Source organism: Quercus robur, chromosome 2 (genome assembly GCF_932294415.1).
Source record: "Quercus robur chromosome 2, dhQueRobu3.1, whole genome shotgun sequence".
NCBI classification, from domain to species: domain Eukaryota; kingdom Viridiplantae; phylum Streptophyta; class Magnoliopsida; order Fagales; family Fagaceae; genus Quercus; species Quercus robur.
Genome location: NC_065535.1, coordinates 61,960,915 through 61,979,646, shown reverse-complemented (window position 1 = coordinate 61,979,646; position 18,732 = coordinate 61,960,915). Strand labels below are relative to the sequence as shown.

General features: G+C 33.6%; 2 protein-coding genes across 3 annotated transcripts; both read right to left on the bottom strand.

Annotated features, from left to right (window-relative positions):
* Nucleotides 1-435: 435 nt before the first annotated feature.
* On the bottom strand, nucleotides 436-1,852 carry LOC126706937 (scarecrow-like protein 3). The gene has a single exon (XM_050406523.1). It carries the CDS (start codon nucleotides 1,783-1,785, stop codon nucleotides 520-522), a length of 1,266 nt encoding a protein of 421 aa, XP_050262480.1. The 5' UTR covers nucleotides 1,786-1,852; the 3' UTR covers nucleotides 436-519.
* A 6,462-nt stretch (nucleotides 1,853-8,314) lies between these two features.
* Nucleotides 8,315-13,528, bottom strand: LOC126714387 (two-component response regulator-like APRR9). Of its 2 annotated transcripts, none has more exons than XM_050414521.1 (8): nucleotides 13,137-13,528; nucleotides 12,178-12,339; nucleotides 11,948-12,078; nucleotides 11,696-11,830; nucleotides 11,088-11,262; nucleotides 10,567-10,969; nucleotides 9,204-10,002; nucleotides 8,315-8,801 (listed from the first exon to the last, which is right to left on the bottom strand). In XM_050414521.1, the coding sequence occupies exons 1-8, from the start codon at nucleotides 13,327-13,329 to the stop codon at nucleotides 8,694-8,696; spliced, it is 2,106 nt and encodes a 701-aa protein (XP_050270478.1). In that variant the 5' UTR covers nucleotides 13,330-13,528; the 3' UTR covers nucleotides 8,315-8,693. The 2 variants fall into 2 exon arrangements, with proteins under 2 accessions (XP_050270478.1, XP_050270479.1); XM_050414522.1 differs by having other exon boundaries at nucleotides 11,088-11,205.
* Between the last annotated feature and the right edge of the window lie 5,204 nt (nucleotides 13,529-18,732).

The window sequence follows — 18,732 nt, the reverse complement described above, 5'->3', positions numbered from 1 at the left end:
TATGATATCAAATTATTGTTTACTAGAGATGGATTGGTCTTATTGGAACTGTGTAGGTAGTTTATTAATAATATAAACAGTCTATTGTAGTAAACATTCATAGATTTGTGAAGAGATAAAAAATTTTAGTAATGGTTTTACTATACATGGGAAAAGAATAAATTAATAAATATTAAGTAACTCGTGAATAAACTTTAGATTGCTCAACAAGAAAATGAACTAAACTTATACATAATCTTATTTGGTAATCAACTTAAACTCGACCCGTGTTCAAAATAATACTAAATGAACAAGTCCAAACTTTTAATATTTAACTTGGCTCGGCTTGGCTCGCCTAATTACGGCCCTAATCCAAAAGACAATTAATGCCCTATTGAATTAAAGTCGGTAAATTTTAATGGTAAAAGTAAATGAGACAATAACAATTCTATTTGTACAAAACAAAACCTCTTTGATTGAATAATTACAAGTTTGCTTTCACATAACTCACAAAGTAAAAACAATTAAATGAAAAATAGCTTAACTAATGCATGCAGACACTGCATAAAGAGGCCGTTCATGCCAACAGATCATCAAACTAGATTTATCATTCATAATTTTATAACCATCCTTACCATAGGCCTCAATAATCTGCTTAGCATCACACCACATGTGCGCAGGCTTGAACCCAGCTCCAACAAACCTAACAATCCACCTTGCATACCTCTCATGCCTCTCCTCCCTTTCCAACCCTTCACACGCCACAATATCTACAATTTCTCTTCCAAACATTTTCTCTACAGCAAGTCTCTCCTCACATGAAAGTGACCCACAATTAACATCCAATGAATCAAACATGGCACTATAATAGTGTAAACCCTCAACAAACCTGTCCACTAAACGATCTAAGTTATGATCGGCTTCTTGCTCAACTAAGAAAAACAATTTTGGTGACATTGACCGAACCATTGCTAAAAATTGTCCCATTTGCTTACAATCCTTAACTTTGTTACCTTTGTTGGGCCCAAAATGTGCATCCACTCGACCATCCTCTGCCAATAAGACGTGAAGATTTAGTATTGAGACAAAAGCCAATGCTTCTCCTGACCTTACCTTAAGCATGTCTATGGTCAGCTCTTTTAGACTAACATTTACAGGGTTGAATTGGAAGGGAATGTCCAGTCCTTCAGCCTCTTTAACAAGCCTTAGGCCCAACTTCTCTAGAACAACTTTGTTGCTATTTACACAAGTGATCTTCAACTGGGGAGGCTCACGGGCCTGGGCCATAAGAGCAAAGCTTTGGATAAGTGGGACCCACAAGTTGGGATCGCCGGAGCCCAAATCCACAACGTGAATTACACGCCCCACCGACATGGCTCGGACCAAGTTTTGGGCTATGATGGCATAGGTAAAGCGAAGGTAAGGGAAGGCCTGTGAAAATAAGGCCCAAGATGGATCCATTTCATGATTAGATAGTTGTAGAGAACGGTTTGCTAGGGCCTTATAAAGGCCTGGCCAGCGCTTGACAAGGCGGCTTGCTAAGGCGTAAGCAAACTGGGCCGCTAGCCGTTGCATGGAATCACCGGTAGCTGAGGCAAGCGGTGATATGTGGAGGAGACATGCATCGGCACGGTGGAGATTGCCAGATGAGGTGTGGTTAGCACATTTCAAGAGGAGTTGAATGAGACGTAAACCTCTTTCTTCAGACTTATTTATGGCTTCAATGCGAGCGGGCTTAGTTGGGGATGGTGATAAAGTTAGGGAAAGCGCTACATCAGGCTTTAGTGCTGGAGATGATGAACTCATTTGAGCTTGTGTTGTTCCTCTAAAGCTAGAGCTGCACTTTGATCATGTAGTAAAGGATAAATGAAGGTTATGAGGAATACTTTCAAGCTTATAAGGGAATCATATAATATATATTTTTTGAAGTAGGTGGGAATGAAATGAGAGCTTTACTGTTGGAAGTATGTGAGAGACTGAGTCAGAGAGTTCCAAATGAACGAGTACAAAATATAAAAGTGTGTTTTTAAAAAACATACATGAGTTGAGTTCATTGACTTCTGGTGAAAGATGGGGTTCACACTTAAAAGGAGTTGAATAATACTTTGTCCTCATAAAAAGGAATATTTTTGAGACTATGGCTTGGAGAGTATTCCGACCTCTATTTCTTAGGGAAGGCTTATGTGATTAATATAAGATCTGGTGTGTATTTATCACTGTTTTAAGACCAATTCTAATTATATTAGAAGAACTACCTAGTGATTTAGATAATATATTCTTGATTTAGTTTAATAAAATTACTTATCTTTTTCTCAACCAAAAAAAAAAGATCATTCCCTAATCGTAAAAAAAAAAAAAAAAAAAAATCATTCTAAACCTTCTGTATTACGTTATGAGGATCACTGCCTATACTAAACCATCACTTATTACATAGCTTTGAGTTGATGGGATAATAAGCTTATAGACTTGATAATAAGCTTAATATAAACTTAAAAATAAATCAATATTTTACTAAGCTTTTAATTAATTAAGAATTGGGATCATACATTCAAATGATATGAGCTTGATAATATGCTTAATTGGGGTTAATAATATACTTTTATTAGATCTCAAGTTAAAGAGCTTAATATTGAGCTCAAACTAGGATTAAGTAATTAATCAGACTGAAATCAAGTTTTTATTACACACAAACTTGTGTGTACGTAACAGGATGTGTGTAAAAGTGTATTTAGCTTTGCTCAAGTTTTTTTTTTGATGAGTGCTCAAGTTTTTATTACACACAAATTTGTGTGTACGTAACAGGATGTGTGTAGAAATGTATTTAGCTTTACTCACGTGTATAGATTCATGATATGATTTGTTGCAGGCTTGCAGCATAGGACTTTGGCCTTCCAATGAAATGCCATTGCATCAGCATTAGAGTTTGGTAGTGGTGTCCTCATCACTTGTCATCAACCAAAAGTTCTTTGTATTCATGTGTGTGCCTCTGCGTGTGAGTAGAGATAAATTAACAAAGAGGTCCAAGAACAAAATTTTGAAATTACAGTAACGACGAGCAAAGAAGAAAAATTCGAAATTTTATATTAATTATCATTTCTCTCTTTTTTTTCTTTTTTTTTTTTTTTTTTTTTTGTGCAAATGTCTTAACTTTTTGCTGAGTGGACGCTTGACTAAACGTTCCCTAAGAAAACAAAGAAAATTTTTGATTTTATTTATTTATTCTAATGGACATTGTACTTTGGATAAACAATATAGTATATATAGGACACCAAAAAAAAAAAAATATATATATATATATATATATTATATATATACTAAGATAGCATACTGTATAATGGTTGAATAATAAAAATGCAAAATACCTTTTTGGTCATTGTATTTTGATCATGTTTTCAATTTGGTCCTCAAGTTTGTATAACTTTATTTTGAATCTAATATTTTTTAAACTTGCTATCATTGCAATTTATATCGTCATCTCACTTATAGAAAACATAATTTTAAGCTAGCTATGAAGTCCGTTAATCATGTAGACTTTTTTTTGTTGAGTTAGATGATAGTAAGGTGTAAGACTAAATTGTCTCATTTGATAATTTCATATATGTTATAGTTTAATAAAAAGTTACATGTCCTTAAAACATTTGGTTAATGGAGAAGTAAATTTCTTAAGTAACTATAACTTTGATGGGCAAGTGGAGGTTATATGTACAAAGAATTTGATCTTCTCTCTACCTTTAAAAGAGACATTCAACTACCCCATCACATACACTGAATAGTTAAAGAGAAAAATGGGTCAAAAGAGAGAAACCAATTCTATAAGAATTAAGTGTTTTTTATACTAAAACTTGATCTTAAGAAAATTTTAGCAATGGATCAAGGTAAACTTTATAATTAATTTGTGTAGTTGTGAAATCATGATAATTCAAGATCCTAGAATTTATTTTATGGTTGTTTATAATCTAACAACATAAAGAAAACATTTACACAAGGATCAAAATGACAAGAAGTTCAAAAATACAATGACCAAAATGAAATAAAAATTGAGGACCAAATTGAAAATATGGTCAAAATATAGGGACCACAAAATTTTGTCTAATTAATAAAAATGGTGTTAGTGGTTCATACATGTGAAAAGATGTTATATCAATCACAATTTAACACTTCATCTAGTTTTGAAAACTTTTGGATCTCTAGTATTGCTCTTAGACAAATGAAATGTCACACATAAATTTAAGGTGTTTATTGTTGTGACATGAGTGATTGTACAAATATTAAGAAAAACTTTTCTAATGATTGACATGAACAAGAATTCTGAATATTGTTAGAATAATTAATTTAGGATATTTCAATAAATGTGGAAATCATGATTTTATAGAATTTCATGTACTACTATAGTTTTGGAATACCATGGGTTACTATGGTTTCAAGGTTACCAATTAAGCCTAATATATTGTTACATGTATCCTATATTGGGTTATTTGTAACATAATTTATCATAATAAAGATATCATCGTCTAGGCTTTATATTGTAGATGTAAGCTGTGAGACCAAATCATATTAACTTTTTCTCATTTTATCTTACTTCTACTATTTCTCAATTTACTATCTACATTACTTTATCTCTTTAGTTTTAACATGGTGTCAGGACTAAATTCTTTGTTATGTATCAACCTTCGACACTTCTACTATCAACATCAAAGCTCACACCTGGAAATTTATATCCATAGGGACCCGATCTATACCCATACTCCTAATATCTCCATTTGAGTCCTCTCAAAATCATTGTCCCAGTGTCTCACATGCGGTCAGAGCCCTCACTCCAGTTTTATCCTAATGACACTCTCCATGCTCCACACAATACACATGTAGGATAGGTGCCTACTTACGCTATCGTGTTAGAGTTATTCTGCATTTTTTATGTGCATCACAGCCTTCACGGGCTTCTCCCTTTTAGACGATGTTAAAGGTTTCTTAGTGGGTCATAATTAATTCAATGGGCATTGAAGACCTTCCTTACATTGAAGACTTTTCTTCCAAACTCAAATTTTTGTAAAGCCTCAACATTGAGTTTGTTTGAGGGAGATATTAGAATATATTAAGATATTTCCATAAATATGTTAACTATAGTTTTATAGAATATCATGGTTTTGTAATACCATGGATTACTATAGTTTTAGGGTTATCAACTAAGCGTGCTTATCCTTCTCAAAAAAAAAAAAAAAAAAACTAAGCGTGCTTAATGTATTCATATATTCCTTATATTGGGTTCTTTGTAACGCAAATCATCATAATAAAAATGTAGCCGTATAGCCTTTTTGCTTTTTGCTAAGGATGTAAACCGTCCTGTCAAATCATGTTTACCATTTCTTATATTTTTTCTCTCTCAGTTTACAATTTACATCACTCTATGTTCTTTCTTTTTAATTTTTAACAAATCTGGGGCCAATTATCCCAAACCTAGTGCCTCTGACTTCTGAGAATGTAAGACGCACCCTTCTTCAATGTCTCCCTTGTGTTATTTGATCTGGATTTGCTTCAAAGAAATAGAGTCTGTTATAAACATTATAGAGCAAACATCATATTATTTGAATCACACCGTAAATTCTAAAATAATATGATGAATCAAAGCTCATATACAATGCATCAAGCATTCACTCAATTAAAACAAAATCGATTATCATAATCAGTTGATGTACGTGCCGCCTACCCACAATCGAACTCCTTGTTCCTTTCCACGAAGCTGCCTGGAAGCTGGTCATCAAAACCCCTTTATTTGTCACAAATTTTAGTTTTATAATGTCAATTATATATGCATACACTACCTAATTCATGTTCAACAGTGACAATTAGCATTTTGGTCGACTCATTATAACAATAAAACAAAATGCTAGTGACAAAATTCTCTCATGGTGGACAATCCGATGTATTGCAAATAAGATTCAGAATAATAGGCCATGACTTGATTAATGATACCCAAGAGTAAAAATACAAAAACAATTTTAATAACTCCCTTGATTTGTCTTTGTTAATGATGACAAGCACCATGGATTCAATTAAGCCGCAGCAAAGGCTCATTGCCCGGACGGTATTGTACAATCTCATCGTTTCATATCTGCAAGGACTAAGTTCTCCTTTATATAAGCAACCTTTGAAGCAAAAATTGGATTCTTGAATAAAAAATACGGAATATTTAATATTAACCAAAAAAAAAGGGGACAGAAATATGAAGAAATAACATTTGTAGTGGGTAAAATATTAACTCAATACAATATACTTGTTTTTGTTACAAAGGAAACCACAAATATATAAAATCCAAAAACCCTCAAACTCAAATCAAGATGATTTGCCTCCCTCTCTCACTCAACCCGAACAATTCGTATGATGTATATCACGTAGTTTCTCTTCTTGGTTTTTCTCTCTTTGCTTTGTCTCTCCATTGTCCATGATCTTTAATTTTCATAGAGATGGGGAGCTATTTATAGGAGGAACGAACCCATTCCATTGGAAAAAATGGGGAATGGTGGTGATATCCCTGTCAAATTGACCATGCCATAAGAAAATAGGAGGAAGAGTCATATACCTAATTTTGTCATCCCAACTGCTGAGATGGTCATTCACTATTTAATGTTGGATGGATGTCACTAGTCAATAATGATAAATGTAGAGACGATAACTTCCTTTTCCCTTTAAGTTATTTTGTCTCGAAATTATTGAAAGAGTCCATCCCTTTAGCAAAGGGACACTTCTCACTAGTTATAAGAATAATATCCATTTGTATTTTAATGGATATTGCGGCTTTGCATAATCTAGAGATACATCAAATGAATGTCAAAATTGCATTCTTAAATGGTGAATTGAATAGTGAAATCTATATGGAACAATTAGAGAGATTCATTGTTCCTAGATAAGAAAAGAAAATTTGTAGGCTTGTTAAATCTGTGTGGATTAAAGTAAGCTCTAAAGAAATATTTGACAATGCAATAATGTCAAATGGTTTTAGAATAAACTAATGTTACAAATGTATATACGTCAAGGATACCACAAATGACTATATCATTGTGTGCCGTTATTTTGATGATATGCTCATTATAGGTAGCAATAATTATATTGTTAAAAATTTACCAAAATGATGTTGACTAGTAAGTTTAACATTAAGATTTAGGTGTTGTAGATATAATAAAAAGAATGAAGATTTCAAGAACATCTAATGAACTTTTCTCAATCACACTATATTAAGTACTCAACAAATTCAGGACATATGATGAAAATCCTACAAGAACACATGTAGATGTAAATCTATATTGAACACAAAATAATGGCAAAGGTATATCTCAATTAGAGTATTCTTGGATAATTGTCAATCCAATGTACATAAAAAACTACATCGATTAGACATAACTTAGAGCATCTCCAATGATCTATGTAAACCCAAAATTCTCTCTATAATAGAGAGTGAAACCCAAAAAAAGCTCTCCTATGGACTCTCTATTCCTAAATTTTTTTTTTGGCTCATGAACAGTAACTCATCAAGTTTGATAAACTATTGTTCACTCTTCAAATGTTTTTTTCCTACTATAATAATTAGGTGTTGAATAAAAAAATGTTGAAAGATGTGTAGTTAAAAAAGAAATAAATAATGAATGAAGAAATAATATTTAAATGAAATAAAAAATAAGATAGAGAATCTATTGGTAGTGTATTTAAAAAAGTGAATAACTAAAAGGCAAAAATCACTGTTCATTCTCCAAATTATACAAAAATTTGAAGATTCTGCTGGGGATGCCCTTACTATGTCAACAAGCTAAGTAGTAGGTACATAAGTAACCAAGGGGTAGGCCACTAGAATGAAATAGTTAGGGTACTAAGATATTTGATATACACTCAAAACAATAAATTGTATTACACCAGTTACCTAGATGCACTTAAAAAGGATATAGTGTTAGCAAATTGAATATCCAACTCAAAATACATGAAATCTACCAAATTTTAGAGCTAGTATTTCATGAAATGGTTAAACATGAAAGGCGTTTAACGATTAGATTACCAACAAAAATGAATAGTAGGGCCAATAAAAAAATGGAATCAAATATGAAAGGCTAAAATCAAAATTTTGAAACTTAAGGGGCCAAAATGAAAACCTCGAACTTTAAGAACCAATAATTTACTTCATCAGTTGAAAAACACCTAGCCAAACAAGATTTTTTAAATGCAACCCACTACCTTTTGTATTTAGAACACCAAACATATTTTTAAGATGGGCGACCAAGCAGGTCCTCGATGCAACAATGGACCAAAAAAATAACCTTCTGTTAGCGTCTGAGAAGATGGAAGCCAAGTATCATATTATAGCAAACTTCGCTATAACTCTTAGAATATCAACTTTTGTCCAACCTGTTAATGCAAATTATCGTACAAGTCTTCTCTACACTGCTATCCGGTAGGCATGAGAAAATATTAACAATAGTTGAAAGCAAAAACTCTGGGAACCCCACTACCTAATTACAAAAACTACCTTCTTCAGTTCACGCCAAAATTATAGTCAAAACCCTATGAACACTAAAGAGACTCCTGTTTAGCTTCTGCAAGATATACAAGATACCACGCCAGACACTGAACTCTTTTTAGCAGCAATAATCAATATCCACTGGCAAACTGTGAGAAACCCATGTTGACAGGCAACAACAAAGCCAGGCATCAATGAATTTCATAAACCACCCTCAACAATCAACATTACCAACCAGAGGGTCAGTTTGCACCTGACGTACAAACTGTCCTTTCACTCGAGGACGTTGCTCTGCCAGTCTTTTCCTGCTGTGATATCGAACCTGAGCAAGAAGATTTAAATTAAATTCAAGTTAGTGTGTGATTTTAGTATTTTCAACACAAGCAACTAAGAGTGTGTGCATCATTCTTAGCAGATGAGCCATGATGGGTCTCTGAAACTAGGTTCATGGGATCTGTGTAAGGACTTAATTGGAGCTTCAAAGCTAGCTGAAACCACTAATGCAGCTTAATACAGGATCAAGAATCACGGCCATAACTGTTAGAAGAATACATTCATGACTATGCATAGAACAGAAAAGGAATTGGGGTAGCAGCATGTATTCTGGATGGAGAAAGCAAACACATAGCTGCATTGGAGCAGACATCAATTTCTGCATAAAACTGGAATATAGGAGATCATGAATCCAACATCAGATGAATCAAATATAGAAAGAAGTTAGTACCTTTTTCTCATAGCACCGATCTTTTCGCTTCAGTCGGAACTTTGTGAGAGCTGCTTCTCTCTGGCTAGAGCGAGAAGAGTCCAGTCCTCTAGATCCATCATGAATAAAGTGACCGCTTTCGCTCAAACTCTCAGGGGCAGTGGCATTATCATCCCTCCTAGTGGAGCTGTTCCCATATGCAACACCATTAATATGATCTACAGCACCATTGCATAAAATACTAGTAGTTGTCTGACCAGCAGTGGAAGAACCAAGTCTATTTTCCTCCACAGGCTCCAAATCATTCTCCTCATGCTCAGCTTGGTCAGCTTGGTGAATGGAATTGTTGGCAGTCTCATTTGAGCGGTGATAACCTTGTTCTGAGCTGTGAATTTCTGAGCTGTGAATTTCAGGATTCGATTGAGCCGAAGTACTTGAAATGAGGGGAGACTGATCTTGCTGGCAGGTCGATTTGGGACTCCACACAGGGGGTAGACCAGGTTGAGTATGAAGCATGGATGGAAACAAATGCCCATAGCCAGCACATATCTTATCATACCTTACCCCTGGTACAGGAATCATCCCAAGCTGATGACTTGGAAACTGTAGCTCAGCTTGTCCAGATTGACCAATGAGCAAACTCGTGATATTTTCCTGACTATTACTCAATGTAGCATCATGCTGAGGAAAAGTACCATTGGTATGTCCAGAGAGTTGATTGGATGACAGTTCATGGGTTTCACTTGCATCCTCCTTGGCTTTGGTACAATTGCTGGACAGTATTGGGAGAAGGGGTTGCAGCATCTTACTACTATTATACCTGCAGAAAGAATAATTGGTTTGATCAGAAATTCAATGATGAAACTTTGACAGTGTATAGCTCATTAGTTTGAAACATAATGTTACGTGCTAAACTTACTATTTTTAAGCATTTTTTAGACTTTTAGTCTGAGATCTTAAAAATTTATGAAATATTTATATTATTAGTAGCTTAGTAGCTGATTATAAGAGTTTGTAAAATCTTAAAATCTAATATTCAACCTTATCACCTGATCTTGAATATCCTTTCAACAATCCTAGATAGGATATTGCCATAACCACCTACTACTCCACACTATCACAACCACCTCTATCATCACCTCCATTGCTATTGCCATAACCACAACACCAACAACTAATCTATAATTTTGGTGAACATTATCATAAATTCATAATTATAAGTAAAAGAAAAGTATTTTAACCAAAAAGAAACAAAATATTTTTTGTTAAAAAAAATAGAAAAGAAAGAAAAATAGAAGATAATTGGGCTTTCTTTCCTCTCAATTAACCTTTAAGAAAGAAAATCAACTCTATCTTAAATTTTTCCTTGACCTCGGTAACTCACCATGAAAACGCAGACCCATTAGAGTGATTCAGCATATGCCTTCCATCAGTACCTTGATAATTTGAAGTACTCATGCAAGTTCTTCTCAAAGAAAGCTCCAAATGTGGATCAAATTCTAACTTACTTGTGCCTCCATCAGTATAACTAGAGTTCCCAGCAGTGCACTTATTGTGATTATCAAATGTGCCAATCAAGTCAATAGCTCCGCTAGAAGGTTCAAACAGTTCATCATCGCAGCCATGAATCTCACTAGCAATATTAGCATTGCCTCTGTTACTTTCTGCTGGCGCACCCTCATTTTGACTCATTGGTTTAGCACAAGCATTTTCCTTCAATCTCAATGCAGTTGAGTCATCAGCTTCTCCAAAGGGCGCAACCTCTGACCCCAATCTATTTGATGTTTCTGCAGTAAATAGCTTGTCAGATTTCCCCATTGTTAATATTAATTCTATATATATATATATATATATATATATTAATGTTGAAAAAGGAAGACAGGAAAACAAGATAATATGACAGACCTTCATTTTCACTCTCAGGCGTAATCGATTCATTATCCAGCTTAGCACACCCTCCATGCTTGTCCATATGACTATTGCTCAAATTTGACGTACTCCCACATTTCATCTGTGAAAGACCCTGCATATTTTGCATGTATGCACTCTCAGCTTCCAAGTAAGGTGTTGTACAAGAGCTCTGCACAAGAGGCGGCAAAACATGCAGTCTCTATGTAAAACTTCCTGAAGCCAACCTACTATGGAAAAAGAAACTTTTCCCAAGCTACAAGTGGCCTTACATATGCTTGTTCCATGGATCCTGGATACTCTATTCTAACAACTTATTTATTTTCATGTCAACTGTACAATCTGTGGGAGTTTACAAACAAAAGGAAAGGGGGAAAACAGTTGATGGTTAGCTAGTCGGAATGGTGATTCTTAATATGTTCTTTAGTTGTAACACGCTCAAAGGAGGCTGACATCCGAAAAGTTCTAAATGCCAACATAAATGTGTATGTTTATTAACTGAAAACAATACTTCCCTCACAATGCACAGCATACATATTACAATGCTTTATTATTATTATTATTAATTTTTTTTAAGAATGACTACAACACGAAAAGGTGCTTACTTGGGTATCACTCCCTTTCTCACTGCATTCGATATTTTTCTGTGTATAAACATAACAATCACTTGAATGATTGCTTGCCGCATTATTTTCAGAAGAGGCTTCAATTTTTTGACAAACATATCCACCACCAGTCAGCTGTAAAGGAATTAATAAAAAAAATATAATTTATAAGTTGATTTGTATGCCACAATAAAACAAAGAAACAGAATGAATCCAAAAATATTAAGCAAAGTAAAAAATGTAGAAACATACAGTTTGCCTTCTCCATACATGCTGCCAAAGGTTCCTTAGCTCATTCTTCCGGACAGGCTTTATGAGAAAGTCAGCTGCACCTTTTAACATGCATTTCAATACCATGCTAATTGAATCATTCGAAGACATCACTGTATTACCATGAGAATAGATGTCAATAAATTTAGCTTCATACATGATTCAAAATGAAGATAATAAAATGGAGCAAAAGTCTAGTCATTCTAACATACTTATAACAGGAATGTTTTTGCAAACGTCATGCTCCATGATTAAAGTAAGAAGTGCAAATCCGGATATTGATGGAAGCTCCACTTCGGTTAATACAAGATCTATGTTATGGGGTCTCCCCTTTAACGTCTCCCATGCCTTTAATCCATCAGAAACTGCAGCAACTGTTTGAAAAAAATGCAGTTTATGTTAAGTTTCAAAACTGATATCTGTTGAAAGTGAAGATCTCATATCTTCAACAAACTTTACTAGATGATAAGCATACAAAATAAAGACGAACTGCAATAAGCTGAAGCAAATTGTCTGAATTCCAAGTAAATTAAACCCAGTTGATGAACAAAAGCCAATTTTTGTAAAGGGGGTCAAGACAGTATCTGATCTACCTATCCATACTTCAATTTAAGATGATCGATCATATATGTGTTTATTTGCAAACCCCACATTGCTATGACACCATTCACTTAGGTACAATAAGATATATACCACAAAATGTGCATGTAAGTTTACTAAGCGCGCTGAACGCGAACGCTAACTGTACATTAAGCAAATAAGCTAACGCGCTAAGCATCTCAAAGTGGCGGGATTACTTTCCGAACAGCAAAGAAACTCACTTAATCCTTAATCATTACTAGTCACTAAGCCATCAGTTAAGCACAATAAACCCTAACCATCTAATTATCTAGCCTCTTCAAATCTTCATAATTATGGTGCAGTTGTGTCGCTAAACTTCAATAACAAAACAATGTCTAGCTCCCTAATTTATTGGTAAACAAACAAACAAACAAAAAACAAAATCAAAAGTTTTGTCTGTTCAAAAATATTTTCTTTTTAGTTAAATTTGACAGAAACTGTCACGAAAAAAAAAAAAAGAAGAAACTTTGAACATAATTTTTTTTATTTTTTTGCTGGTGAAAGAAAATGAAAAAAAGAAAACGAAATCGGCGAGAGTGCAAAAAGTGACCTTTGTAACTGCATTTGCGGAGGAGCGCGGCGATAATTTGTCGAGTAGAATCGTCTGCTTCGACCAGCAGAATCCTCAGCGCCACCCTGGGAGGCGCCACCTCATTTCTTCGCCTCTCCTCCGACTCCATCTCCATCTCCATCTCCACCTCTTCCTCACCACTCACCACCACTTCTTCTTCACCCATCCTCATACAAACAAAACCCTAATTTCTCTACAAACAAAAAATAACACACTACCAACAAGACTATAGCAATGTGAAGAAGCAAGCAAGCAAGCAAGAAATAAAGCAAAGTGAACAAAGCGAGAGCAAAGAAAAAGAGTTTATACTACTAAAATCTAGCTAGCACCTCTATCTAGAAAATCAAAATATCTGAAATGAAATAAATAAATAAAAACGAGGCTTTGGAATATTGGGAGGATTAAATCAGAGCCGCGAAAACCGGGAAAAATATCTCAGGAGAGAGAGAGAGAGAGAGAGAGTCAGATCAAATGGTGGGCCGTCATTGGCCTTCTGGTAGTTGCGGCTGACGTGGCTCTCTTTGCGCCACGGTTTTTGATTTTTACCTTTGTGACTCAAGTTTTTCAGATAAGTGGTGCTGCGCTGCTCTGTTTGATTTTGCTTCACTGTTTTTGGGCCCCACCTTGGAGGACACGTGGTGGGGGCACCCTGGGGATTTATCAACTTTATTTTAGGGATGGATATGTTTTCTTTACTAAGTGCCACGTCGTCTTTGTTACACATTCCATTTTCATCTCATGGTGAGGAGTGTTACACGTCCACCTTTCAATAGAATCTTTGCATCTTTTCTTTTGTGGTCTTGAACGCCCAGGCTTTCCTTTTCTTTTTCTTTTTTTTATAGTATTTTTGTGGTGGGTTACTTGTCTCTTTATTTTAATTTTTTTAAAACATTTTTTTACTCATGCTATTGAGTGCCTAGTCTAGAAGATGCTCACAAGAGGATTTGAATCCACATCTCATAACTAACTTATTAGGATTAAAAATGGTTGAAGCGACAATTATTTATTATCCTCATTTAAATTTACTATTGAAATTATTTTTTTAATTATTATCAGTAAAAAAAAAAAATATTCATTATATTAGCCATGGTTTAAAAAAATTTTGTAATTATAGTATTTTTCATTGTCCGATATTTATTATTCATGTTCGAATCATTTCGATATGTTGTGAAATTTTTATCTAAAAAATCATGTGAATGTGAAATCAAGTGAGTCATTAATTGCCTTGTAATATAATAGAAAAAAAAAATATATATATATATATATATAATATATTTTTTTAAATTAAATTAAATCTATAATTATATTAATTTTTCTTCTTGAAATAGTGTATCATTAAATCTATAACTCTATTAAAGAATATTAGCCGTATCGACTAAAATTACAGCATAAAAAATACTATATTGATTGTGACAAGTTTTACTTTATCCCGTATTTTAGTTTTGGCTCACAAAAATCAAACTTCTTGCTTCTTTTTTAAAATTCTTCTCGTTTGGTTATTGGCCATTGATCGCGTGGGCCCCACGTGTATGGGCGGCACGAAACACTCATTGACGACGAGTTGTGCAATTCTTCCACAACCAGGACTTATATATATGTATTATATTCTTAGCTTGTTATCCAAAAGAAAAGAAAAATAAGTAAAGGTTTAATTTATGCCATTCTTAATCAAAATGAGTAAAATGCACGCCCCTCCTAGTTCATCCTTCAATGGAGTCAATCACTTTAAAGTTCAAGCAACTATCTTAAAATATGAAACTTTGACAAATATCTTCTTTTTATATTTATATCTATAGTACAATATTAAACATTGTTAAGACCAATTCATCATTTAGAGTCCTAATAATTAAGTATAATAATTGTTCATTATATATAAATTTTTAGTTAAATTGCAAATTGTGCCCCTAAAGTTTAGGAGTGTTTGAATTTTTTACACTCTGAAATTCTATTCTATTTGCATCAACAGCTCTTTTGTCTAAATTTTTCGTGCAATGCCACATAAACTTGTTATGCTTATTTAGTTTGTCCAATCAAATGATGTCATATCATTTTTGTAGCCTAAAAAAAATAAATAATTAAAAATGACATGGCATAATAAAAATGAAGCTTTAAGAGATATATGTTCATAGTATAGTTTTAAAAATATTAAATTTTGATCATTTATGATTTTTAACCAAAATATCATTATTCACATGAGCTATACTTAAGGTTTGCCTAATTGCTAAAAATCTTTTGATGTGAATCATAAGTGAAAATTTGGAATTTAAAGAAGTAAATGACTTATTCATGTGCAAAAAATATATTAAAAAAAAGTCTAATAGATGCATGCTATATAATAAATATGCTATTTTTTAGAAATTTCTTACATTAAAATATTTTTCAATATTCACATAATTGGCTTTTATTATTTAAATTGGTCTCAACTACTTGTATTGTATGCATGTGTCTGTGTTTTGTAAAGTCTATATTTTCAGGCTGGCAACCATGAACAAATTGTAATTGGAAACACAAAATCTTAAATTTGGAAATCAAACAATTGACAATGTTTCACAAGTGTAAATTTGTATTGATGAATTCGTAAGTACAATTCTCTATATCTAGATTCTAATACAATAGAATAATCCTTTGATTCGATCTCCTTAGAAAAGTCTTCAATTCAAGTATTGCGCCGATGTAGTCTAGACTTGAACACAAGACGTCCTCCACTTGGATTGGAAAGTGGATTGAAAGATCTTTGGAATGAAATTGCGATGAATCTCTGGCTATTTGCTCATTAGAGATTTCTTGTGCTTCGCGTTCTTCATGTTTTTTGTGGGTTCTTCGAATTTTCTTAATCTTCGAAGATCTGTGGTGGAAGTTTTTCGGAGCTTTAGAGCTTGAATCTGATGAAGCTTCAATGGATCATAGGCTTTGAAGTTTTTGGAGGCTTTGAAGCTTAATTCCAATAGAACTTTGAGACTTGGAAGAATGAGTTGGATGAATGTCTTTCATCTTCAAAGATATGTAGTGAAAGTTCTTTGGGGTTTTGGAGGTTTGGATTCGCAAAGCTTCACTAATTTGTAGTTTCTCGATGTTTATGGAGGCTTTTGAGCTTGATTCCAATGAATTTTGAGATCTAGAAGGATGACTTGAATGCTTTTGCTTCGAATGTTCTTCATATTCAAAGGTTAAAGTTCTTGATGTTCTTGGAGGCTTTGGAGCTTAATTCTAGCATAGCTTCAAGATTTCTAAATGTTTCCGAATCCCCCCATGAGGCTAAGAAGGGTCTTTAATTATATGAGTCTTGGAGAGGTATGATCACACGTGATTGGCTTGTTCTCCAAGGGATACGTGGCATTATTTGATTAGTCAAAGTGTTCTAATTTAAAATAACACATGACAGTATTTAATTTGACTGTTTATGTCATTTAAATTAACAAGTGAAGACATGCGATTAACCCTTAACTATTCTTTGTAATTTTTTATTTAGAAACACTTTGAAGATTTCCATTGGTCTCTAAATAATGATAGTGGAACCCACTAAGTAGCATGTGGCGCTTTTTGATTGGTTGCAAAATTTTCACTTCTATAGTAACACTTAGAACTTAGTTTGTCTAGTTGTTTAGTCTAGAAATGTCCAATTAGACAAGACAAATGAAGTTCAACACAGTTGAAAACTCAAGAAATCAGGAAAAGATAAGTACAGAAAAGAATCACTTATCTCAACTAATTGAGATTCATGCAAATCTAAATTTCACTTTTATTCATGCAAATCTAAATTTCACTTTCTTTCTCAGCCATTGGATCTAGGATTTTGATGGACTTTACAGATATTTAAATGAAAATCCTAGAGCATGTTTTTAATATTCAAGAGGGTAGTGTTTTGTACACAGATTTAGAGATTTTTCACACCCTTTTGGAGCTATAGCGGGAAACCTTGTGCAAACAAAAAATCCAATTATAAAGTAATGTTGTTGCATCAAGTCAACCATAGTTGATGATCTAAATCTTTGAATGGAGATCTCAAAGTCACAAATTGGAGAGTTTGTGTGCAACAGTTTCACAATAAAAGAGCCCGTGGATTTGAAATTGCGTGTGGTCATGTGAGTATGTACTACATAAGGTAGTAGTAGATTTAAGGTTAAATATATTATATAAATTTCTATTCTATTAGTGAAATGTTACTTGGAGGATTGTTTAGGTTAAACCATTCCTAGGTTTTTTACTTTAAAACCACAGTTTCAAAAATTTTCCTAAGTCATCATTCTAGTGTTTATATGATTTGTGAATGTTTGATATTTGTTTAAATCAGGTCTATTGCATAATTAATCTTAATAATTAGTTGGCTAAGATTGGATAAAATCGGACTTAGTTGGGGTCTAAAACCCTAACATTAACATGCTTATAAATTTTGCATCTCCCCCTAAATCAAATCCTAGCTTATTCAGCAAAAAAAAAAAAAAAAAAAAAAAAAAAAATCCTAGCTTCATCATTGCTCATATCTGCAGTTTGAACATAAAAGAAGGAGAAAAAGAATATTTTATTAAAGCTAGCTGAAAAGATGTGATTATGATTGACAATCGCCGAAAGCCAAAGGATTTCTTATTGGTTTGGTGTCAGCCAAAAAGCTTGTAAATTACGATGTTCTTCTCGAAAATTATAATTAATTGAATCAGATATTTCATATTTGAACACTGCTCCTTCAAGAGTAGAGAAGGCTGAAGGATGTTATCGAGAAACTAAATGGGCCACTACTTTTTAAGATTTGGTTGAAAATTTGGTCATTTTGATTCGCACAATGGAGTTTTCAACTTTAGATAAAGACCCAATAGTTTAGAGCCCATAGTTCTACACTCTCTCTAGTCCTAGCACAACCCCTAACCCAAAAAATTTGCAAGTCTAGGATAAGCCCAGCTGTCCTACTAGCAAAGCCCCATTGAGGAACCATCTTTGTTTCCTCTCAGGCTGTGGGCTGTTGGGCTACATAGGAACAAATTGCTATTCACTAATCCAAGATGAGATTAAATTCAAAGTCCTAACTTGGTTGTTGAGATTCTACACTGCCTAGGCCGAAAATTTTTCTTCTTTTCTATTCACAAAAGGAGCTTCAGACAATCATAATCTTACCATATAGGTTCAGCTCCATGATTCTTTTTTTTTTTTTTTAATTGCTGTTATTTATTCTTTATTTTTTCTTACTAATATTTTTAATGGTCTAACCATAAATGGTAGCTCAATTGGCACTTGTTAATTGTTATTGTGTTTCTAAGGGCCCTAATCTTATTAGCCCACTCACTAAGAAATACCCATACAAGTCCATAAACTATTTTGGGCCCACATAAATATTCCCTACATACTTCCTACATACTACTCAAAATATTCTCCATATTATTACCCAACTTGGGCTCCCATAAATATTTTCCATATAAGCCTTATAAATTATCTTGGGCTCTCCCACAAATATTACCCATTATATCCCACATATTATCCAACTTGGATTTTCACAAAAATACTTATCACGCTACTACCAAAATTGGGCCACAAAGTTAAACTATCTTCACAAAAGGCCCAAACTCATTTACCTTGTGGGCAAAAC

Bases quoted from the DNA above. Each gene is read 5' to 3' on its own strand.
- LOC126706937 (XM_050406523.1), bottom strand. From the start codon at position 1,785: ATGAGTTCATCATCTCCAGCACTAAAGCCTGATGTAGCGCTTTCCCTA.
- LOC126714387 (XM_050414521.1), bottom strand. From the start codon at position 13,329: ATGAGGATGGGTGAAGAAGAAGTGGTGGTGAGTGGTGAGGAAGAGGTG. The intron at 12,079-12,177 runs GTATGTTAGAAT...ATGGTAATACAG, and splicing joins CAAAAACATTCCTGTTATAA to TGATGTCTTCGAATGATTCA. The intron at 10,970-11,087 runs GTCTGTCATATT...TATTTACTGCAG, and splicing joins GCCTGAGAGTGAAAATGAAG to AAACATCAAATAGATTGGGG.